At 39.1% G+C, this 24,683-nt stretch overlaps 2 protein-coding genes across 3 annotated transcripts; both read right to left on the reverse strand.

Moving 5' to 3' along the window:
- Window positions 1-400: 400 nt before the first annotated feature.
- Window positions 401-11,556, reverse strand: LOC110050010 (uncharacterized). 2 transcript variants are annotated; one of them, XM_089285491.1, is made up of 2 exons: window positions 11,273-11,556; window positions 401-4,117 (listed from the first exon to the last, which is right to left on the reverse strand). In XM_089285491.1, the coding sequence occupies exon 2, from the start codon at window positions 3,975-3,977 to the stop codon at window positions 1,560-1,562; it is 2,418 nt and encodes an 805-aa protein (XP_089141617.1). In that variant the 5' UTR covers window positions 3,978-4,117; window positions 11,273-11,556; the 3' UTR covers window positions 401-1,559. The 2 variants fall into 2 exon arrangements, with proteins under 2 accessions (XP_089141617.1, XP_020611535.2); XM_020755876.2 differs by lacking the exon at window positions 11,273-11,556 and adding an exon at window positions 9,034-9,338.
- Window positions 11,557-13,513: 1,957 nt separating this feature from the next.
- Window positions 13,514-15,819, reverse strand: LOC110050012 (radial spoke head 1 homolog). Its single transcript, XM_020755878.2, has 2 exons — window positions 15,632-15,819; window positions 13,514-14,502 (listed from the first exon to the last, which is right to left on the reverse strand). Exons 1-2 carry the CDS (start codon window positions 15,683-15,685, stop codon window positions 13,882-13,884), a joined length of 675 nt encoding a protein of 224 aa, XP_020611537.2. The 5' UTR covers window positions 15,686-15,819; the 3' UTR covers window positions 13,514-13,881.
- Window positions 15,820-24,683: the final 8,864 nt, after the last annotated feature.

Consider the following 24,683-nt stretch of genomic DNA (forward strand, 5'->3'; position numbering starts at 1 on the left):
AGTTAAACACAGAATTGAATTATGATGTATTAAGTTCTGCAATGTTTTAATGTGCACATAGAACATTGTGTGGTTCCAGAAAAATATCTGTACCCACCCCAAGGAGTGTTACAGGAAAAAAGGCAAAATTTTTATAGGAAACTATGAACCAAAACTGCATTTTCCAGAGGGGTATTAGTTAGTTTCTGGAACAACACATTGAAAAGGCATGAAAGTTCACTTTGCTGTTTGTGAATTAGGTACAGAACTGGAAATTGAATAATATTTTGCTACAAACTGGGAATTTCTGGAGGAATGTGCAGATATGGTTGTATCCCAATAGCTGCAAATGAGACTAAAAGTAACAGTGGTTCTTATCATAATTATTATTGAATCAAACTTGACAACCGCACAATAATAATAAATTCCTCAGATATAACTTTACTTTTTGTGTGTTTTTCCTAAATAAAAATAGCATTCATTTTTGACAATAACTCCCAGCAACATACATGTACTGGTAAAATTAACCTTGTCAACATTGTCTTTAAAACTCAGAACGTAATTTCATCATTATTTTGACACAACATCTGTTGCTAAAAACTCCTGACCATAGATTTGTACATAAAATGGCTCTCAGTCCTGACATTTCTCTTTCCAAAACACCTACAAATAATAGACAACAAGGCAATATACAAGAGAAACTATATATAACATTATTATATTAAATATTCACAAAATATATGATCCATTTTGCAACAAAACGCAACCTCTTCATATTAGAATTGAAACACCAACTAACCACTTAACTGTGTTAAAAATATACAATGTCTTGACTCTTGAGCACACATTTGCATAATTTGTAATTTAATCAAAGTACTTGTGAAAGTTTATTTTTGATTCAGTTTTATTAACATGTAAATACATTATCTAGTATTGTAGGCTTGCAATGCAACCTTTTGTACACACTGCATGCTTGATGCTAGATAATATTGCAAGTTGATATGTGTGGCACCAAATGGGTTAGAGAAAACCAGTTCCAAAAGCCATCCAGTTCCTGACACATGTGAACAATTCATTCACATCTGTAACAGTCATTTAGACCATCTGGGATTTTTGCCAAGCTTCAGAGCCAGAGTACACCTTCAGGAAGGCGCCATGAAATAGGCCACATTCGTATTCTTGGCATTGGACTGGAACTGGCTTGCAATTGATGCTAATGCGGGGAATCTTTTCGAATGCAAATGGAATTTATCTCTTTTTAATGACATTTCCTCCACATGAGCCTCCATTGCAAGCTACTTCCAGTCCAATACCGAGAATACAAATATGGTCTTCTACATCTAATGAATATTACTAAAGACATTATGATAGTAGCAGTGAAACTAATTTAACTCAACCAGTTTTATACTGAATATATTAGGTCCTGTGTCGTATAGTGACAGTGACATGCCTGCAAAAATATTCATGTATACTGATACACGAAGATTCTGGTTATGTGATGCATTGGGGAATATGAGACGATATCTAACTTTCGTGAGAGTGAGTAGGATTTCAGTGCACATCACCTTGGAAGGGCTGGCTTAGAAAAAAGCAGGACATGTGTGCTCAATAACACAGTTCTTGCAATGCTCTCTTATGTACATGAAGGTTTCATAGCTGATGTTGCATTCCTGCAAGTTTAAGTACTGCACACTGCAACACTGTGCTGCAATAGTCTTGACTCCAGTGTCAGTCACACGTTCGCATCCTCGTATACTGAGCTTTTTCAGTTGAGGACAGTGTATGCCTATAATGTGAAGGCCGTTGTCTGTGATGTCACACTTTCCTGCATCAAGAGATCTCAGCTTCAAGCAGTTTTGAACAATGTGAGTGATGCCAACATCTGACACAGCTTCACATCCTCTGATGTTCAAGTACTTTAACTTTACACAATGCTTTCCAATGTACTTCATAGCAGTGTCTGTCACTGGACATTTCGCCGCACTCAGATATTTCAGACTCAGACAGTTCTTGGCAATTTCCTTCAAACTAAAATCTCTAACTTTGTAGCAGTCACTAACACTGAGCTCTTTCAGGTGAACACAATGCTGTGCAATATGTTTGACACCAACATCTGTGACACGACTGCACCTGCGGAGATACAAATTCTCCAGTAAACCACAACTGAGACCCACTACTCTCATTCCCAAGTCATCAAAAGCGACACAGTCACTTAAGTCCAAATGCCGCAACTGGAGAAAAGTTCCGTGATGTCCCAAGCCAAATCCATTAGCCACTGGGGCTGATATGCTGTTCACACAGGTACAACCACTGGTATCGAGATGGCTAAGGGTGTGGCAATTCAGTAATATGTCATGAAGACCCTTGCTCGTGATACAACAACAGCCAGAGACATCAAGCTCTTCCAAGTCTATGCAAAATTGTGCCACAAAACCCAAACCTTTGTCAGAGAGAAGTTCGCACCCATTTAATTTAACTGAGTGCACTGTGATGCAATAACCTTGTGTGTCCATAGCTAGTTTTGCCAAAATGTTCCGTAAAACTTTGTTGATGTCACTGCCTTCATAATTGGCAATTTGGATTGTTGACCACAGTACTGGATCCCAGCAGAGAGCCTGCCATTTTTGACAGACACCTGATGCCTTGCAAAGGTCTTTTGTCGACAGGTAAGAAAGAATGAGAATCAAAATATCCTCAGGTAGATCGTTCAAAGAGGTGATCCCAAATGTTGACTTTTTCCTGGGATAATGTGGAAATATGTCTTCAAACGCGCTGTGATCACTGATGGTTGTTGAATCGCTATCATATCTCGCCCTCGGTGGAGGTGGTTTTACTTTTTCCACTTTTGTAAGTCTGTTGCGTAACTGAGCTTGCAAAGAGTCTTTCCTCTTAATTTTACGAGCTTCTTCCTCTGGTGAACTTTCATTGTAACCAAGGCTAGTATTATTAGCATTTCTCCCTTTAGGAGAAGGCAAATCTGCATCATCTTCAACATGACCATTTGAGGTTCCTGGTAATTTGGCCGTAGAAGAAAGAAGCCCGTTAGATTTGAAGTTCACACCTTTCAAGATTAGGTTCCCATGATCTCTGACAGAAACACTGAATTTGTCCTTCTCAGAAGACATGGTGGAAATAGGTTCAGTGAATGACTGTGATGAAGTGCTTTGGACACTATCAGTGTCTGTTGGCCAGTTGTTTGACTTACGTCTTCCACCAGGATTTGTCTGTAGTCTAACTGACGGTCCAAGTCTTTGTGCTAATTCCATGTCATTTCCACCATTTTGTCCTTTAGTTCTACCCTTATTTCCTCCCTTTTTGTACTTTCTTTTCAATGACATATCCTCATTAGCTCCTATTTCTTCTCTTCTTTCTGCTTCCACAAATATTATTCGGTTTCGTGCCCTGAAATCACTGTCAGTGTCGGAGCTTGTTTTTGAAGATAAAGTTCCTTTCATGTTTGTTCCTGCTTGAACAAGTTTATCCAGTGAGTCAGTTGACGCACGGCTTAGCTTCTTTTGAAAGTCACCACTCTGGCCATTTTGCTGTTGCTTCCTTACTACTCTAGAATCCTGGTCCTGTGTATGAAATGTAGTGGCATCTCTTTGGCGATCGTGAACTCTCTGTTCTCCATTCATTTTGGTGAAGTCTCTCATATTCTTACCCTCTATTTTTGCAGCACTATTAGATGGCCTTTGCCTTTCAGCTCTGCCTCTGGTTTCCATTCTTGCATTTGCCTGAGCACCAGCAGACTTGTGATTCACCATTGCAGGGTTTCCACCTTGCTGTGATCGTTCATTGCCTTGTCTATCCTCGCTATTTCTTAGAAACTCAGGCACGGCTAACTCTTCTCTGGGTATCATCAGCCCTTGACCACTCCTTGAGGAGAAATCTGGATCCTTAAGATTCCGCTTCACCACTGGAGATGTACCATTTTCATGATGGCGCTGTGTTTGAGTATCCTTCAAGAAATCTGGGACCTCATACTCCTTTAAAGGCATATGAATTGAACTTTCCCTGTGGTTGCTGTTGACTGGGACAGGACCATTCAGGTTTGACGTGGCAGTCTGGCCTGGTGTAGGAGAGAATTCCTTTCGGGGATGACCTTTTGGGGATTTCCCCTTTCTTTTCTTGTGTTTATCTGAAACAAAACAGTCATTGTGTATGAGTAGAAATTTAGGAGCATACAAACAGGACTTAGACATTTAATTCCCAATAGTAATTATCATCCAATTATCTTATAGTATCACTGTGGTGTTATCAACATCAAGGCAGCAGACAGGTCTTGAAAGAATATTACCTCTTCTGTCTGATTGCAGTATATTTCTAATGAGGAATGGATTACTGATTCATTTTTTCCTTTGAAGGTGTGGGGTGAGGGAAAAATGAGAGAAAAAAGGTGCAAAGCAAAACATAGAAGGAAATGAAAAAGGCAACTCCTGCACAACATGAAGTTGGAGAAACATTCATCATCAGAACAAATTTTCAACCTGCCCCTCAGGAAAATATGTTTACCCACCCCTAACTTCATAAATGAATGCAGTTATTGTATTATTGTCTTTGGGAACTTGGTGTTGGAGGGTAGGTGCTTCTAACAGCCCTGTATGTCTGCCTTAAGTCCTGTAGCCCTATATTTTTTATGCTAGAATGTAGAATGTAGGACATACTACTAACAATAATTTTTTTCTGTGTCACAACATCTGGCAAATAATTTGTTCTGTTTTCTCTCTCCATATTTATCCATCAACACAGAATCATGGGCATACAAAATAACATTTACTATAATTTAATTACTGTTTGGAGCTGACAAATTAATGATTGATGAATTTCCCTAAAACAAAGTTCAACTTCATCGACAATTGCATGAAATGTGCCGTCTAGGACATCATCACTGTCAGAAATAAGAGAAGAAGTCACTGGAAATAGTTTTGAGCACTCATTGACAAGCAGGGAGGGGTTTAACCTTGTACTCAAAAAGGTCACTCATGAGAAGCTGTGAAAAAATGCAAAAATCTAAGATGCTTTTTGCATGTATATTGCAGAGGACAAATGCAAATTTCTTTGCTGTAGCAAAAATCTTTAAGAATATAATTAACTTTTAAAATGTCATAGTCTGTGGCTAAAAATTTCGTCTACCTGTATGTTCTTTTACTCACAATAATTATAGTAACTTATATTAGACCTAAAACTAATTAATCAACCTTGTCAAAATATTTCATTATTCTCAATGAACAACCAGTGATAACAAGATTATAAGTGTAACAAAACATTCAAAGCAAAACATGATCAGTAGTTGCTCCCCTGAAGAGCATATTGTCTTTAGACTTCAAACTTTTTGTGTGAACATGACATGTGAAGATAAACTTGACACTGGTGCTGCATTGTCAAGTCTTTTAATTAAATTCGTAATTCTGCGAAAAATGCAAGCAGAGCTTGTTAGCACTTCCGCCCTTCATCTTCTGACAAGTCAAAGAATGTAGCTTGCTGTTTTATAATCACTCATACTTGATACCAATGGAGAGTTTGACAAAGAAAACCGGCATGTGAGCACATTTTCTAATTAATTGACAGAGCAAGTTGCGTAACACTATTTGTTTGTGGCACAATGATTTTTTATTATCTTGTTAGAGATTAATACTTTGTTATGTGAAATCAATGAGGAATGAAGTCATTGTAACCCAAACCTAAACTGCTTGGCCACACAGAAAGTAAGTTATACTTTGGAGCCTTTTACCAAAATCAGCGATGACAAGTTTTCCAGCCTGCATTAAATTTTGTGGCAAGGACATGAATTAGAGAACAATACTTACAAGTGCTAGGCCTTTCCACAAATATCTTGTTACTTTTTTGGGGATATTTAGAAAATTTAGTTATATTCATATGGCTATTTTGGAATTAGCCCTGTGTTTTCCTCCCTGTCTTCTTGAAACAGCACTCAATAATTTATATGCCAGAAACAATCTGGTTTAGTGATGTCCCCCATGAAAAATGTAATCTGTACCACTAAATGCACTAAAGCAGGAATTTTCCAAAATGGTAGATGCTGGTAATATCGAAGCATCTGAATCTTCCTCCCTGACTCCTACTACTGCAAGAAAAGTTGTAAAATTTTGGCATAAGTGATTCAAAACTGGCTTATCATTAATGTAGAAATAAGAGATATTAAGAGGGTTTTTCAAGATATTTCAAAAAAATTTAATTTGTGATATTTAGAAATATTTTTTGAGAATTTCTGGGAAGATGTCTCTAGAGATGATTTTACATGATATTTGTGGAAAGGCCAGTAACTTGTGCTTTAATTTGCTGCCAGGTTTTAGAAACATGCCTAAAATAATGTTCTGCAAGATACAAATGCTTGGCTGACATTTTATGTGTGTATGGAATGAAACATTATTATGCCATAACACTTGTCAATAAATTGAAAATGCTGATTTAAACATATCAATTTCTCAATTTCTATCTAAAATAAATAAATCAATAAATCAGCAAAAAAATAAATACAGTACTATGGATACAGTATTTTACTTTTTCATATGTTAAAGTTTCAATCACCATAAAATATAGAATGGCAAATCTTAATGAATGTGAGCATGTTTAACCTTGATGCCAGGCAGTGTTCAATGGCAAAGAGTTACCAGATGAATATAGACACATTAAGTGACTGTTGCAAAAATATTCAGACATGATGCTGAAATGAAAGGTTGAGAGTACATCCAGCTACTTTGGATTCAGGAACCAAATCCAGTACAGATCAACACCAGTAAACAAAAGAGTTCAGTAAAAGGCAAGAAATCCTAAATTGGTAGATTGAAACAATTTTCCAAAAGAGTTTTAATTGGTTGATGGATCACAAGTAGTCAAAACGAAACAAAGTGCCATACACATGCCCAGGCACAAAACCTAAGCATCGAGAGTGAATATGACCTCAGACACATTCATCTTGAAAAATTCAGGACATTTTGGCTGAAAGAGTGCACATAAGTTTTGAAAACACCCCAGTTATATGGTTTGAACTTATAAAGCATTGAAATTAAGCCTCTCGTAAGTGGTTCACAGAGTTAGTACACAAGGGTAAAGTTTGACAGATTTCCTGCTCTGATACAAACTAATCAATCCATACCCACAATGTGATACCATGTAATACAATGTAATTAACTATTTTGCAATACTTGGTCTTCTGCATGGACAAATGTCTTTATGTGACAAAAGCTCTGACCTGTCAGCTTATAGACTACAGCCCCAGTGAGGTTTCAGTTACAGCGATGTAACTCTGATTGTAAAACTTTCGTTTTCATCTTTCATCGATCGAAGCCTAATCCAAATAAAGGATGGACACGTCAAATGTTTCTTTCCTCTCAGACAACGGCTCAGCTAACTAAACGAAGAAGCATGCATGTGAAACGATTTAATTTAATTTTCTGATTTCATTCTGATGCAGGAAAAGATTTCCAAATTCGATTTTTTCCATGGATCCTATTTCAAATTGAAATAAGACAGAATCTATCCGCTGTAACTGAGTAATTAATGCGAAATATGACCTCCAGACAAATGAAACATCAGGAGTAAATGGCAGACAAGATTTGTAACATAATTTTGAATTTACTCTACAATTTCTTGGCATCCTATGGGTGAACCATATTGAACATAGAAATCCTCTCATAACTGCTTGCTGAATCTTCACTTTGAGAGTAGTGTTGTTGTCAATATAAAGCGATATCCAATTTCACACCCTCTTCAAAAACTAAACGAGACCAAATTTACAATTTGAATTATTAATAAGCGAGTCAAATTTCAAGACATTTAATCTCAAAAAAATCAAAAAAGAACTAAATAGAAAGGAAATGGGGTTTTATAATGCCTTTATCGCTTGAAAATGCTTGAAATAAGATCCTAAACTGGCAGGATTTTCACAGTATGTAGCGAGGAAGGGATTACTAAAACGATCACGCGTAGCTCGGAGAAACATGGCCACCGGTGTTGTAAAACAAGCACTGTTAAAAATGTGCAAATGGGTTTAGATTCAATCAAAATTACTCGTTCTTTGGACTGACTCTGTGTTTAAGCTAGCATTCTAAAGGTCATTTAGCGAATGAAATACGCATAGTTTGTGTGTACTTTTACACTAGATAAATAAAAAAACTACTGCTAACTTCAACCTGCAAAACGATCGATGTACTAACCTTACATTTACATGTAATCTTCGATACCTTTCGCGAGCGGAAAATAAGGAAATGAAACTGAAATTACTTGATAAATTCTTCACTTACATTGCTTAGTGGAATACATCGAAAGGACTGTAATTAAGCTTAAATGCAAGCAAAATATTGACGATATTAAGTGCGGTCTAATTCTTGAAGTTGCGAAAAGCAAAGATCTCAACAACAAGAATTAATGAGATGTTAGGAGCAACACATGCGGAATTCCGCTTGAAGGCAAATAAATTCCATTTCAAAGCAATTATTGGAGCTCTATTCCCGAGTTAAAACGAAACAAAACCTTCCAAGGGAAAAGAATGCTGCCAATGCGCGATCAAAGCTTCTTAGCATACAGAAAAGTATGACCTCCATGTTGATCAAACAAATTCGTCGCGAATGGGTTTAGATGTTTGGAAAAGCTAACACGTTATGTACATATGCTTTTATCTTGCGCTCACACAAATAATACGCCCTTAGTTGACTCTTGACAGTTTCAAATGGTGGAACACGTTGATAAAACTGAGCGATTACAGACCAGAATTTCAATGTGACGCCGTAAGCGGTATTCCACAACAAAAGGCCGTTACTCGAACTTTTACAGCGGGAATGTGGAACGAACAACTTGAAAATACCTTAAAATAATAGAATCACGTTTAATCAAGCCCTTTTTATCGAAATAATCGCAGAAAATTGTACCTGCGGTTCGAAAAAATATGAAATATCCCTTAGCAGTTTCGTAAATTTCGCAGGGATATGTCATTGTCATGCAAAACCATCCTTCACAACTCAGTGTCACACTTGAATTTCAAGTAAGTGTTTGCGCTTTTTTCGACATTATCCAGAAATCTAACACTTTTCTTACCTTCAGGGCTTCTCCCTTGTGTATTTCCCATTTGTTCACGAATAAAATTGCCACCATAAAATCGATCGATATGTTTTACTATGACATCTTCCCATTGACTTTCGCCAAGTGTCCCGGACACTTGTCCTGAGGCCCCAATCTGTCAAATGCTACTCTTTTTGTTTATGTGCCAAACAATGCGCTCTAATATAAATAATTAATGAGTCGGATTACCAAAAAGTATGTAAATATATATGAAGGGAACTATTCTTTGTTGAAACTCTCATGTAAATATTTAGTTTCTTGGAGCCGATGAGCGATTTTATTCTCTTCCGGCGAGATAAATGTGGATTCCGTGATTTAGATATCGTATTCGTGGTAAGTATAATATTGGGCGGCCTGTAAATTTTCTTAAAGTGCGTGCTTACAAAGTTATTTCACGCAAACTTGCGTTCTCTTCAATATCGTTTGAAACTCGTCCTAATTTAACGCTCCCAGATGCCATGGGAGAGCTGTCGTGGTAAATTAAAAATCTATTTTTACCAAACCTGTTGCGTGTTTCGTCTCGATTAGACGTGCTGTGAAACTGATAACTGGATTAAATTACGCCTCGTGACCTGATATGGTATTTTAAAACTTAGGCATGCAAGAAATCATTTAAGAAACAAAACAGTGGATAAATTTGTCAACAATAGTGAGATACTATTGTTTAACTACGGATATTTAATAATTTATAATTGCAGTGCGTCAATTTTGGTGTCTAGTTAAAGTTACTCTTATTTTTAGCGGCCACCGAAATGAAACAAATTATGTCAGTTTATTCCCGCATTTCGCAGGTTATTAGAGATTTTGAAAATCAAGAGCGAAACTGCAACACTATCTCAAAGTTATTGAGCCCTAGAGATCGCGGAGTTTGCTAAAATTAAAATTAATGGAATTGTGTACTCGATCGAAAGGTAAAATAGATTGTAACGGTATTGATGACGCAAGCACAAGGTAAAGGAATGACAATATTCGGCGTCTGCGTCTGCCGCTAATCAGGAGACCCACTTCCCCCACGCCGCTTCTTTTGATTGATAGCCGAGTTCTCCTCACTTACAACTGTACAGATCTATGGATGTTAGTTTGGAGAATTTTTCGTTACATCAAGTGTTACCTGTCTGTCTAGTAACAATGTGTTTATATTGCTTGGGGAAACAATATGTTCGCTACTATTGTATATTCGATGAAATGCTTGTTTCTCTTTAAAATATTGATACAAAGTGTCAGGTATGGAGAGGGAGGGAGGGAGGGGAAGGGGCTATTATGTCGTCTTGCTTAGAGGTGTAAATCCCAGCATGATTTTGGTCAGGAAGAAATGCCACTATTTTTAGCCGTCAAGGTATCTTTTTTAGGGTTGCACGCGAGGAAGAAATAATTGAAAGCGTGGAAATGCATGTAGAATATACTTGTAGGAGAAAGTATTCGATCACAACGTGTTTTATCATAACAGTGCATCGTTGTCTGTCTGCTTTCAAGTGTCTTAAAGTGTTGTAATTGTAAAGCTCTAGCCCACAATTCCAATTTTCCGACTCACCCACCCGTCCCTTACTTTAACATCGAAGTTTTCCCGGGGGATCAGATTATCGCAGCTGATTTCCGAAACTGAAAAAAGAAACTATATTGGTTTATACAGGCTGCGTATAGTCTAGCACTATATGAGAAATGTATGAATACCAATGAATCTGCATGTGGAGTCAGGGTTGTTAAACTGTTGAAAGGCCCAAGGACACAGGAAGCCATGACAAGCGGTAATTGGGTTTTAAATAATTCACTACCGGTTTTAGAAGCCGCGATGAAACCTACAGTTATCTACTTAACAGAAATGTCAACGGTCTGTCAACATATCCAACGCGCTTCACAATAGCTACTCGTAAAACATGTGAAATATTTTTGTAAATCTCCTCTTTACGCACCTGAAGAATGCTGGTAGTCAGGCCAGCCAAAACGTATTCCGTATTTACATGTAAAAATCAAGTTAAATTCCTCGTTACGTCGGCTTTGCTTAGTTTTCGTGTACATCTTCAGCCGACCCGATCAATTTTGTATGTCTGACGCAATCCGTGCAATGTACACTATCGTGCAAGTTGCAAGAGTAAGTTCGTAGACAAGTGTTTATCAAATAATTCTTAAATTGCGATGACGTTAAGATACAAACGTTCGAGATAATATAATACTCGTGATAGAAGAAAAGGACTCAACATTTGTACAGAGTACTCACGTTTCGTGGGAATTCGCTCTTCGCTCTGGTTGAGAGTTCAATCCTTCGCTGATAACTTTACCTATATCATTGCAATCTACGTTATCGATATTTGATCATGGTATAGTCAAGATGACTTCACTGTTTCTCGAATACAGCCTAACTAAACTGGGAACTAAATAAAGTCATCCGTTTGTGACATACACCGGCAAGATTAGTGTTCAGGTTTGTTTGTTAACTCTTCTCTTATCAAGTGTCGCTGTATGTTGTCATTTATAATTACATCAGTACAATTGAATGAGTGATCAGAGAACTAAGACGTCACGAGAGGGGTAACATTAACATGTGTCTATATCAAGTTAGTCTGAATTCTTTGAACTTCATTTACGTACCAATTCAATTGAAACCCGATTTATTATATGGTTAGCTCTGTGAGCTAAGCTGTGATTGGCTACCCGAGCGGGCAAGATAGTGCTATCTGGCCCGCTCGGGATTACCCACTGTGTGCCGCAAGAAAATATTTGGGTTTTCTATCCATATAATAAAGCCGTTATTAACCAAGCATGAGGTCAAGATGGCTGGATATTGGCCTCGTTCTTTTTTTGCGTGTTTATGGACCGGGACGGAGTAAACACGTAAAAAAAAGAACGAGGCCAATATCCAGCCATCCTGACCTCATGCTTGGTCAATAACCCATATATGCAGGATATGAGCAGCAGTTAAACGCTGCTTCAGGCCAACAAAGGTGCCACGACGCCAGGAGGATCTCGTAAGAATTTGGCACAGTTAATGCCTCAACGTGTATTATAGATTAAAAGTAAAGAGAACCGGAGGACCCACAACTTCTGCCATAAAAAAGCTAAAAGTGAAATTTACTAAAACGTTTCGGTCTTCATCAGTTGCCTAGGTAGGATATGAGCTGTAGCTTTTTAAGTAATGAACTCAGCTTATTTTCCTCTGATCCCCACACTCCTCGCGGCTGCCTGCTACAATAATATTCGCGAAAAAAACAGTTGGAAAAACATACAAGTAAAATACAGTGGATGGTTGTTCGATATGGAAATAAAACCCGCGGCAAAAAGATTTTCATGTCAGCGAGAGAAGGTAACGCTGCTGAAACGTGTAACTTCAACCTATATCCCAACGCCTTTTCCCTTACTTGGGGCCGGACGGGAAAAGACCCTGGCATCAGCTGGTCACGTGATACCTCATAATTATTTCGTGAACTATAATTTATGCAACCGCTCGCAAATCCTCTATTCCTATTGGCGGTTAGAATTCCCGCAAAAATACAAAAAATCATTAATTTAAGCGGGCTAATGAAGCTGGTAGGCAACTGTAGGCTAGTGTGCTATCGAGTCTGGTGAATAGAATACGTTTTCTGTGGTGTTCTGTATGGAGCCGTCGACTCCCAAAAAGCTACATGCTGGAAATTCGGCGGGTGTCGGCTTTGTGGTGGTGCGTAAAAAAACCGTCATATGTTTCGGTTTTTAGATAAAAGCAGCATCGAAAAAAAAAAGCTTGCTTCGAAAATTCACCATGCCTGTGGAGTGTGGAATCACTGGAAGGGAGGCTGATTGCCTTGTAAAGTTGGTTATCAGGAAATACGAAGCATTTGTCGTCACTAATACAAGGTGAGCGACTTCACCAAAAGATAGGGGTATTCAAACTGAACTTGAACTAGGACAAAACTGTTCAGAGTAGCGCTGCACGAAATTATCGCCATCTTGTAAACAGCCTTTGAAGCTCGCGGCTACCACCCCGCTCCTCCCCCAAGCAAGGGAAAAGGCCCTGGGAACGAGGTTAGTAACCTTGGAAACTTAACTAAAGCTGGAAGTGCGCTGAAGGAAATACTCCATAAAGGTTTCGTGCGCAGTGCAGGAGAAAACTAAAAGAGGAAATTGGCCTTGAGTAGAAGGAGGGAATGGAGAGAAAGAGATTGGAATATCCTTCAGAAGTTATTCTTCAGATAATTTGAGGTGTTTTTTTGGAGAAATATATCTTCATAAGTTTCATTGGGACTAACTAACATGTCTGTGAAAGATAGCATTATTTGCTGAATGATAAATTTTCTGTTAACAGGTAGGTAAGTGCTTAAGACAACAAAGTTCCATAGCATCCGCCAGTGGTGAAAAGCGAACGTTATGTAGCTGAAAACTCGTTTTCAAACATGTCACACTGCATGCTAAAAATAAGCAAACAAAACAACAATAACAAAACAAACAAAAGAAAACATAAGACAGAAGGCCAATCACATCAGAATGGACTGAAGGAAATTTTTATTCACTGGCTTGAAAATAGGCCACTTCCAAACAATCTCACTCCTGGCCATTTTAGAGTTACATTGTGCCTTTCAGATTCAAAAAGCGAGTGCTCTTGCAAAACCTTTCACATGAAGATCAGTTTGATTGACGTTTGCGTGAAAATGATCATGAAGGAGGGGGGCGGGGGAAACACATTTTTGTATGAATGGTTTCACACGAGCCCTGACTCGTTTTGAAACAGAGGCAAAAGGAAAATTCCCTCGTTTCATTTCAAATGTCAGGGATCGATTCTTAAATTAGGGAGAGTAAACGTGTTTTATTTACGAAGACGCCTCATACACTCAGAAAATGTTTATTCTTTGAAAGTCATCCTATGATAGCAGGCTCGATTTCTGTGATACCAGCACACTTCCACTTGGCTGTCAGCACGGTTAGTTGCTCATCCTCTTCAGTATCGCCTTCCTGAATCCTCTCTTCCAACACGTATTCCCCGTGCTGCTCGCAGCCGATATCAAATCGATATTTACCGCCGCCTTGAAGATTATCATCAACGAAATTTCCTACGTATCTGTGATTAGAGTGAACCAGTTCTCCAGAGCCATCCCGCTTGCCGTGTACCCATGATCCTTTGTACTTGGTCCCAGTCGCCGAGTAGGTGTACACTCCTTGACCGTGCCTCTGATGCTCGTACCAGTTCCCTTCGTAAGTGTCGCCATTCACGTAGTAGTAAATTCCATGGCCGTTTCTGCGATCCTCGACCCAGCCACCCTCGTAGCGCGAGCCGTCTGGGTACCAAAACGTCCCTTGGCCGTGTTTCTTGCCCTTCACGTACTCACCAACGTATCTGGAGCCGTTTTTGAAGCGGTACGTTCCATTGCCGTGTCGCTTACCGTGCTCGTATTGTCCCTCGTATGTGTCTCCGTTCGGTAGCGTTGCTTTACCGTAGCCATGCCGTTCTTCACTTTCATTTCGTTCTCCTTCATATTCCTACGAAACAGCAAAAGGATAAAACCATTTGATAACTAATTTATGTACCCCTCGCCCAAACAGCTCTTTAAAAAGGACTAACCCCTCCATATCTCCCAAGTATGCAGCAGAAATTTAGGAACTAGCCAGCCAGTAAGCAAAATGTCCTGTGTTAGGGGGCGAAAGGTGGCGATTGGAAAGTCAGATTTATTGCGCTTTGTTAGAAACTTTTCAGTATCAGGTTAAAATTAATTTCGTTTGTTCTTACAGTTTCATCTTTTTTTCTAAAGACTGGCTCATTTCAGGGACATTTGCTACCTTGAATGATCAAAAATGCGTTCGAGTTCAGTGCTGACCAGCTTTTATTTGAAGCCATGAGCTCATGGTCGCACCTTGGTCAACAACTTTAATGAGAAAAATTGTGTTTATATTGTTTATCTGTCGTGTCAAAAACATAATAATTGCATAAATGGAAATGGAAATTTTTCAGCGAACTTTCAAACGTTACGTTTGGTAACTGTTTATAAAACTTCACCGCTATAGCAATTGATTTTATTTTGGTGGATTCCTTCTTTCTTTTCAGAATAAGAAGCGTCTCGCTAAGTGTGTGTATTCCAGTATTTTTCAATTATTTGCTTTTCCTTTTAATATCACCATTTTGTTGACTTTTCTGTGATGCCAATTACTGGGTGATAATTTCTTTATAGCATCAGTGATATTTCACTGGGCAGTCGGTTCGTCGGGAAAGTTAGTAACGTAGAACTGATCGAAGAATTATCGATTTCCAGAAAGTTTCTTGCCTTCTTTCAAGTCGTTAAAGCAGAAACTACTAGAGAAAAATTGCTATATTTCCGAAACACCCTGTTTATGGTTCATCAAACAAATGATTTGTCAACCTTACAATGTAAAGAAAGTTTCATTTCGAACGAAAATTGTACGCAAAAATATTTGAACGGTCTAAGTGCTTTCGCTGCATTGTTCCAAGCTCCGACATCACTGTTCAAGACGACGAAATTCGCGAATTATAAAACTAAAGATGACAGACTTTGAAAGCCTGAAGAGCAGCTGGCAAAATTCGAGATAATATTGACATGTACGAGTTCGCTTCCATTTCGCCTGCAAATATGGTTGTAAAAGTGTTTTCACTTACCCCAAGATTGATACCTTCGTCTTCTTCGAAGTCTTCCGATCCTATGTCCGACATATTCAAGTAATGAAGTTTGTAATATATATCAAAGCAAAGGGCAGGATCCTGTTCACGTTAAAAGCTCGGTAAATATTATTTCAAGTTGTGTTTGCAGCGGCTTCTGGCTTTGTGTTGCCCGAGCAACAATGCGAGAAGTTAAATTTGAAAGTCAAATGTGGTTCTTTTCTTATGCATATGATCAGCCGCCATTGTTTGGCGGACTGAATCGTGAGCCTCCCGCGTGGAAAGAATCAAAACACACAAAAAAGAAGGCGATGCATCACGGTTTTGCACTTGTCAAACAAAAACCGAGGAAAATCTTAGGCTCCTTTTTGCCATCTGTATGTTGCGAGTTCAGTAGTTCACGCGAAGCCCGCGCGAGTCAACACCCGGGCTTTAAAGAGACGGGTGAATTTACGCTCAGCTTGCCCTCTTTCCAGATTCTTTCACAACGCGTTGCCTACTGCTTCAGCGAGTTTTTATGACAACGACGGACCGTGGAGGTTTCGCAATCGTTCTCCTTTGTAAGAATCAGTTTACTTAAGTTAAGTGTCGAAGTGTTTGGCACGGCAGTACTAATTGAGAACACTGAAACTGACAGCAAACAAATATTTCAAATGGAACAGAAACTTGTCAAAAATCCCATTTGGCGAGAGACTGACCGGTTAGCTGTTTACAAAGCGTGGAGTTTAATTTGGAACCACCGAACACAGCTCCATCTAGCGGTAGGGGAGAAGATTCAACCCTTGGACCTCCAACCTCAATTTGTAAAAACATTTTTTCAGATTGGTGCTCGGTGTTCGGTTTTCATAGCCTTACGACGTGGAATACACAGGAAAAATAACAGTTTCAAAAAAACCGATTTTGATGGGAAAAAAGAAAGAAAAAAAAATAATGGGTGATCCTGGTAACTAGTTCGCCTCAACTCAGTATGCCAACTGCGAATACTGTGTACCCACTCTCCTCCCGCCAATAAAATTATGCGCAGAGGTAATGATTCCCTCTTATAAAAATGCTGTCCTCTAAAGGGGCTGAAATTTCATCTCGGGCTGAAGTCCACGGTGTAATCACCCCTTTGGCCCTTGATTGTCGGTAAATGAAGAATTTCAGCCCGGACTGAAATTACAGCCCGGTGAAGTAGCTGGAATCTTGTTGTGATTACTTTACAAGTTTCATGCAACCGGGATTTAAACCTCCTTTTCTCTCGGAATTTGATTAAAAACACAGTCACTGCGAATGCCCAAGATCTCTTTTCAGCCCGGACTGAAAGTGCATTCCGATTACGTGGGTTCTTTTGGGCTTTCAAGCCCATTTGACCGAGTTGAAACTCGAGGCTGGAACTTCCATCCCGGTCTACTATTCAAGCAATCACCATCTTTTTTCCAAGGGATTTTTCTAAGAGGCCACTTAATTAAGCACTTCCTGGAGGGCGATTGCATTGAATTAGCCCGGCTAAGCTTTCGAAACAAATCCTCTTTAAATGAAGTGAACGAATACATGGAGAAAATTTCAGCCTTGGCTGAAATTCAGCCCGTGCTTAAAAATTCAGTCATGGAGAAAAAATTTCAGCCCGCGCTGAAAAATTCTTGGAAAAAAAATAAGCCTATAATAGGAATGGAATTTTCAGTTCGGGCTGAAAACAGAACTTGGAGCAAGCGTAGTGTATTTCAGTGAAACAAGATCAGTGAAGGCGGCCACGAAGGAGAAAAGGTTTCAACCTGGGAGGGAATTTGTTACGTAAGATCAACTGAAATTACACTTCTTAACTCTGAATAAGATGATATTTTCTTCAAGGTATAAAGCCGATAAAAGGATGAATCGTGCTGGAAAGAATTTGCTAACATACTGGCATTGGAATAAAGCCATCTGAAACAGATTGTTTTGCTGTTACGGCTTGTTCATCAGTTGTTGTGTCTAGAAGTTACCTTTCAGGTCAATACTGCTGCAAAATATTCATTTTTGGAATGTCTGCATTTACTATTAGATGTATCTTTTCGTTTATTCTCAAGGGCAGAAACATACAGTTGTTTCCTCATTTAATTGTGTCTCGCACAAGCGAAGAAGCGAATGCGGCAATGCTGATTGGTACTATAGGTGGTGATGGTTTCTCGTTGCTTGGTTGTAGTTCACAGTGTTTCAGCAAGCAGGAAGAGGAAGCCTTGAAAACACGCGTTTGTGCTGTTTCCTATCCCGTTGAAACATATTGAGCTTCAATCAAGCTTTAGAAGAAACAAAGCACAAACCGCGGTGATAAACATGGAACCAAAACGCATGTTAAACAAAGTTAATTTCCTTGACGTTTCGTATGTACAACATACATCTTCAGAAGTGACCGTTAACTAGATTACAATCGAAATTTAAACGCGAAGAGAAAGAAAAAGACTGGTATCTAATAATATGTAACAAGACTAATAGTTAATAACAAACAGATGAGTGAAAAAAAAAAAAAAATTACCATAATAATAACAATACAAAATGCTAGCGAGTAAAGAAAAAGTTTTTCACTGCCAACGTTTTCATTCAAGGCTGGCTTTAAATCACGAATTAAAGGAGTAGGTCACTCCAAAAACCGTGTATTTTTTTCCATCACCAATAAAAAGTTCACATTGAGTTGAGTTACTCACTGTCGTTTTAGCTTCTGAAGTGGATGCGATCCTAATGAAAAAGAAGTGAAAAGTTCGACACCGGGAGCCGCCATTTTGAAAGGATCTTGAAGGCCAGGCCGCATATCCGTGACGTCATTCCGTCCGAGAATGTGTTTGTTCGTTTGAGCTTTAGTATGGCTGCGCTTGAAGCTAGAACGTGCTGGTGATTCCGGGGATGATAATAATCAAGTTGAATGGGACGATTGGTTGGAAAATGCTCTGTGGTGTACTTGTGACAGCTGTGCAACCATGCCGACGCAAAGAGAATGTGTTTGTTGCCGAGAACAGCCGGAGTAGGTCACCAAGATGGAAGGTACATTTTGCAGTACAATTGCAATGGACGCAGTTAGCGGAAGAGGAAGTTTGTTTTTAATTGTATATTGCTCTCAGAATTGAATTGGGGGCTTAAATAAATCCCCAGTATAATGCTTTTGATCTGATTTGTCTCCATTTTTATTTTACTGGCGGTTCAATGCGGAGGGAGTTCTGGTATCACAGAAACTGACGAGTTTTCAATGGTGTGTTCAAATCGGGCGAATGCTTTCCACCTCACAAGTCTGTGATTTTACTTATAAAATTTGGATACTTTTTGCCCATGCTCGTACGTACTTGCCAGGTTTCTTTACACTTATGGACTACGTGGACTCTTGTGAAATACGCAGTGACTTTACATGTAAGATGCGAAGTGAAATCGACGTCTTTGACGTGAAATGTGAAATTGACGACATTCCTTATCATTACATAAGATTTTTTGTGAGAATTGTAATTTGTATTGTTGGAAAGCTAAGCATATGTAATAGATTTTGGATAGAAGAAAGAAGCATATGGAACTTTTACATGCGTAAACATTAGCTGATGAAGAAAAATTCACTCTGCTAGTGTGTTTATCCGTATCGCATGTGTCGTGTTTACTCGCCTCGTTACTTGACAAAGCATGCAGTAAAATTAAAGCTTCATTTTTTACCGTAGATTTGCTTTCATTAGCAACTGTAATTCCCCAAAATGATGTGAATGCAAAAACACTGTCCTTAATTAATGATGAATCGTGTTGATAAAATTGAAAACAAATTGCAACACATTTCAGACAAAATATTATTTACAGGCGGATATCGGATTTCGCTATAGCAGGAGTTGTTATCGGTAATTGTCGATATGTAGATAGGACTGATGTACAGTTAACTACTTCTTCCGATGTATTCCAAATCAAATTAGACAGCATTTAAAAATTTGTAAGTATTTTAACTCATCCCTGGCTGTCAAGGCCGATTATTAAACACGCTCTGATTTTGGCTCACACAAGAGATTTATAAAGCGAAAAAATTCTTTTTCGATAAAAGAAAACCGTACCGGGTTAGTCTGACTTGTAATTTTAAAGAAATCTACAGGGCATTTGAAGTTCCCACGGTACCCTAAGAAATTTAATAAATCACTTCTAAAAAACGCATGCAGTCGCTATGCATCAATGAACACGAAAACACGAAAACCCAAGCGCCGGTCTACGAAATATAATGAATTAAAGCTTGTAACATAGCAGCTTTTTTTTTATAAATACTGGTAAGACTAGTAAATGATGAAAATAATTTCATTCAGCCATTTTCCCTGTTATTATAGAAAAAAAAAGCGGCAAACTGATTATACATGAAACTGACCCGTGATTCACGCCGTTTTAGCGTCTTTTTCGTGAAAATATATTGCCTGAGGGGTCGAAATTTTTGGCGACTAAAATACTTGTGCTGGCGACCAAACCTGAAAATTTAGGGGCCAGCTGGCCCCAAGGGTTTTTCTTGAAATTCGAGCCCTGTAGTCCAGCGAGGAGCTTCAATTTCTTGCGCAGAAATAATATTTACCCAATCAAGTCAACGACAGTTCAGCCGGGCAAAAATATGCTTAAAAAATGAAAAGTATAACTGATAGCTACCTCTTTTCGTTCCTTGCGATGCGCCGTTCGCTTGCCATACGTGCCTTTAAGAGGGCCTTCCGTTGAAAAATTGTCGGAAAGCATTTTTCTTCAATGACCTCCTTCTTGTGTTTCCAGCCACAAGCTCAAATCGGTATTGAGTTTTGAAGCAGTCGTCTGGGAAATGCTCGTTGCACACATACACATGTTCGAGCTTTTTTAGCTTGAATCTCTCATCCCGACGTAGCTGTTCGAACCACTTCTTTGGCAATTTTTTGTTCTTTTTAGGCAAGTTAAGGAAAGTCACTCCTCTTTCCCTATCCTTTTCGGTTCCGGTCTTACAGCTCGGGCCGAATTTAGAACAGAAAAGAAGAGCTTTAGCCTTTGAGCTTTGCGCCAATTCGGACGGAATGACGTCACGGATATGCGGCCTGGCCTTCAAGGTCCTTTCAAAATGGCGGCTCCCGGTGTCGAACTTTTCACTTCTTTTTCATTGGGATCGTATCCACTTCAGAAGCTAAAACAACGGTGAGTAACTCAACTCAAAGTGAACTTTTCATTGGTGATGGAAAAAAAATACAAGGATTTTGGAGTGACCTACTCCTTTAACAATGTTTCCTTAATTTTACAATGTATATCTGACCTACCAGTTGCTAAGATATCAAAATTGTCCCATTTAATATTATGACCCGTGGAAGTAACGTGATCCGCAATGGCTGAGGTGTGACCGCTTTTAGCAAGGGGCTTAAAATGTTCAGTTTTTCTATCGTGTAGTCGACGCTTTGTTTTTCCTATATAAAAATCATCACAGTCCCAGCAGCTTGCCTTGTAAACCACCTTAGACATCTGAGAACGGCTGAACCTGTCCTTGTACGGGAAAAAAGATTTGATTCGGCGGGTGTTTCGGAAAATTATTTTAACGTTAAAACAACCATAAAACTTATAGATACAAGATTTAAGTTGCTGGGTAATTACTTTACTTTGGAACCCTACAAATGGTAAAACAATGAAGATTTCTCTCTTGGGAACTGTAGTGATAGGGTCTTTAGGTTTGTTTTGATGTCTATTCACTACATCGTTCATGTTGTACGTGATGATACCACGGGGATAACCATTGCGTGACAATAGCTTCCTGAGATCATTCAAGGCAGACTGTAATGATGAAGACGATGAACAGATGCGAAGACAACGATAAGTAAGGGTGCGGATGAGGTTTATCTTGTACTTGCGAGGTGTGAAGGAGTCCCATTTCGTGTAAAGGCCAGTGAAAGTTTTCTTACGGTAAATGGATGTTGAGAATGAATTGTTATGGCGTTTGGCAAGAACATCAAGGAATGGAAGTTCGTGATCCTGTTCAAATTCAATGGTAAATTTGATGTTGACATGTCGGTCGTTGAGATAAGAGAGAAATTTAACAGCAGCGTCCTTATTGTCAAATAAGGTGAAGGTGTCGTCAACGTATCTGAACCAAATGGTAGGACGAGCACTGTTATTCATCACCCACTTCTCCTCAAAATGACACATAAAAATATTGGCCAAGACAGGACCCAAAGGGGAGCCCATGGCAACACCATCAATTTGATCAAAAAACTGGCCGTCAAATACAAAATGGCTTTTCTTAGTGGCAAAAACAAGCAAATCCCTTAAAACAGGGCGAGGTAACTTGGGTGGATCAGATAAGGCATATAATTTGTCGAGACAGATCATGTATTGTCTCTTCAAGTGGAACGTTGGTGAACAATGAACTAACATCAAAAGAGCACATAAACTTGTTGTTGTGGTTGTACATCTTCGCCCATTTAGCAATGTCGGAGACTTCGTGTTTCGTGCGTGTTTCTTTGTGGTTTTTATTATAAGTCTAGACATCATGTCAAGAGACAATGGACATTTAGTGACAGACTTTGATCAACCCGTTTTTCTGATTATCACCTGGCAACGACCAATCACATTGTCTAATCAAACAGTATAAAGAGAAACATTTATTTCGTGCATTCAGAGTAGCTATCACACGCCCGTTGTAACAGTGAAAGCTAAGAGAAGAGATTAAAACGTGTGTTAAAACCCAAACGACTTTATTGATTGGGGCTTAGTTAGATTACCGAGTGACTAACCCTAGTGAACGGGGCTAAGTTCGCGAAAAACTAAAAGAGTCCTTCACTGTAAACTGGTTGGTGGAGATAGGTTGAAGTACACGCACCAAATAAGAGGCAAGGTTGTTATTATAAGTGTTAATAGACGAAACAATTGGACGAAAAGGGCAGCCAGATTTATGAACTTTGGGAAGACCATAGAGGACACCAGGAGTAGAACCAGAAGGCATTATCCTCTGAAGCGTAACTTCATCAATGATACCATCTCTTCTAAGTTTACGGAGATAGGAGATCAGACTGTCCTCTCTAGACTTCGCCGGGTTTTGTGTAAGCTTTTTAAATTTTGTTTCATCGGAGATCAACTGTTTCATTTTATTGAGGTAATCAAGTTTGTTGACGATGACAACGCCGTTTCCTTTGTCGGGTTTCGTTATTATGATACTGTCATCACTGCGCAAATCATTAAGGGCTGTCCACTCTTCTTTAGTGAGAATGCGCTTCTGCCGAGAGAAATCATATTAGTGGATGTAGCTGTAGGAAATATTTTTCAATTGACTCTTCAACCTGTCCTGGTTTTCGCTAGTCAAAGTGGGCCCAAGCCTACTAAGATCGCGGAAAAGTAGCTCAAAAGAACATTTGACACCATATGTATCGACCTCCTTCGGCGGCAGACAGAAACGTAATCCTCTTGCCAAGACTAAGCTACCGAAAATCACCATTACCCACAATACCTTTCGACATTGTTGCTTGCCCTGAACGCTTTTGTGGGACAACTTTTCTCATAACAGCTGTCTATGCTTACAAACTGCGCTCATAACAAAACGGGGAAATTCTCGCATGCTCTCGGAGTGCTACTGATGATTTTGGCGAAGTTTTGACAGAGAATTCCATGCTTGTTGATAAGAAGAACAAATGAAACTGAGCCTACGAAAAACTTCTCCGGTCCATCAAGTTATTCGGTGCATCTTCATCCACCTGGTGTCTCCGATGACGCTCGTGTTCCTAGTTTAGGATTTGGCAGTGATACACAGGTACCTAAGACACAAAATTCCAGCAGTACTCCGTGTATTCTTATCCGCTTCCTGTATAAATCCTGACCCGGGAAGCAGTTATACGTGTACTTTTTATCGATGGTCGCTGGAACGATTGAAAAACACATAACCCGTGACTTTGAATGGACGAAGAGCTCGTTTAGGTTCGGCGTTCTATTTGAGTAACTCATACGGCGTATCGCGATTAAGTCTGCTTGCAGAGGAACAGCAAAAAATTAAATTTTTAAGTGAATAGTTGTGAAACCCGTTAAAAGGGTTGTTTTCTTTTGTACAAAGATTATACTGTAAGTCATTACGCGCGTTGACAAGTTTGAGGCAAAAGGACTTTGGATTAATTAATTTGATATCTTACAGAAAAATAGGTCCGCATTGCGTAAATGTTGGAATTACGAGTTATTCCGGTTACGTTATATCAGTGTCCAGTTATTTTTATTGACTTCTAGCTCTACTTGTTAACAACAGTGATTTTGTCATTTATGTCGTGTTTTGTTTTTCTATTCCTCCTTCGCAACACCGTTTACAATGATTTTACAAAACAACAACGTTTTGAAATATGATCTCAATGTGTCATCACTTATTGTGGCTCTTAAGAACGGAAGAGAAAACAAGATAGAACTTTTTCAGAGGGAATTTAGCATGCAAAGAAAGACCGAGCTTCCGGATGAGCAGAGCCGGAAATCTTGCCATGTTGACAGATGCGCGCGAAAAAACCTCATTCGCACGAGTGTTCACGCATGGCTCGAGAAGAAATCATACGCGTGCACTGAACTCCAGGGGGTCCTTTCATGTGAATGGAGTCGGGTCGTCAGTGAACTGAAATTTGATAAATCCCTTAAATAGGCCAATCGGACGTAGAGCAAGCTATGTGTGACCTATATAAAAAAATTTTAAGGCTGATCGATTCAGACTACCAATGTAAACGCAGTTCTCAGTTCTGAGCATGTAACTCTAAAAGAAACCTTGATGGTTGAAAATCCTGACTTTCCTCTCTGAGCAGCCTAAATAATAACAAAGTCTGCAACTTAAACTCCAAAGCGAGACCGATGACGAACGTCCCCGACCCTTCTACATGCCGGAATCCCCCCCTCCTCTCCCTTGACTGGCTGCCGGACAACTTAACGCGTCCGACAGAACGAACAAAGCATTGATAGCACATTTCATGGCTGAAAACTGAAAATATATCAGGTCGATCAACTTTTGTTGGGACACGAGGCCACTGAGAAAACATAATTTGCATGAAAATAGTGCATTTACGCAGACTACATCATGTCGAACAGATCCACTGATTAGACACGACATTATTTATTTACCTTTATTGGGAAATATAGGCAA

The sequence above is a fragment of the Orbicella faveolata genome, unplaced genomic scaffold (genome assembly GCF_042242905.1).
Source record: "Orbicella faveolata isolate gen_17 unplaced genomic scaffold, um_ofav_v1 contig_13, whole genome shotgun sequence".
In the NCBI taxonomy this organism is placed as follows: Eukaryota; Metazoa; Cnidaria; class Anthozoa; order Scleractinia; family Merulinidae; genus Orbicella; species Orbicella faveolata.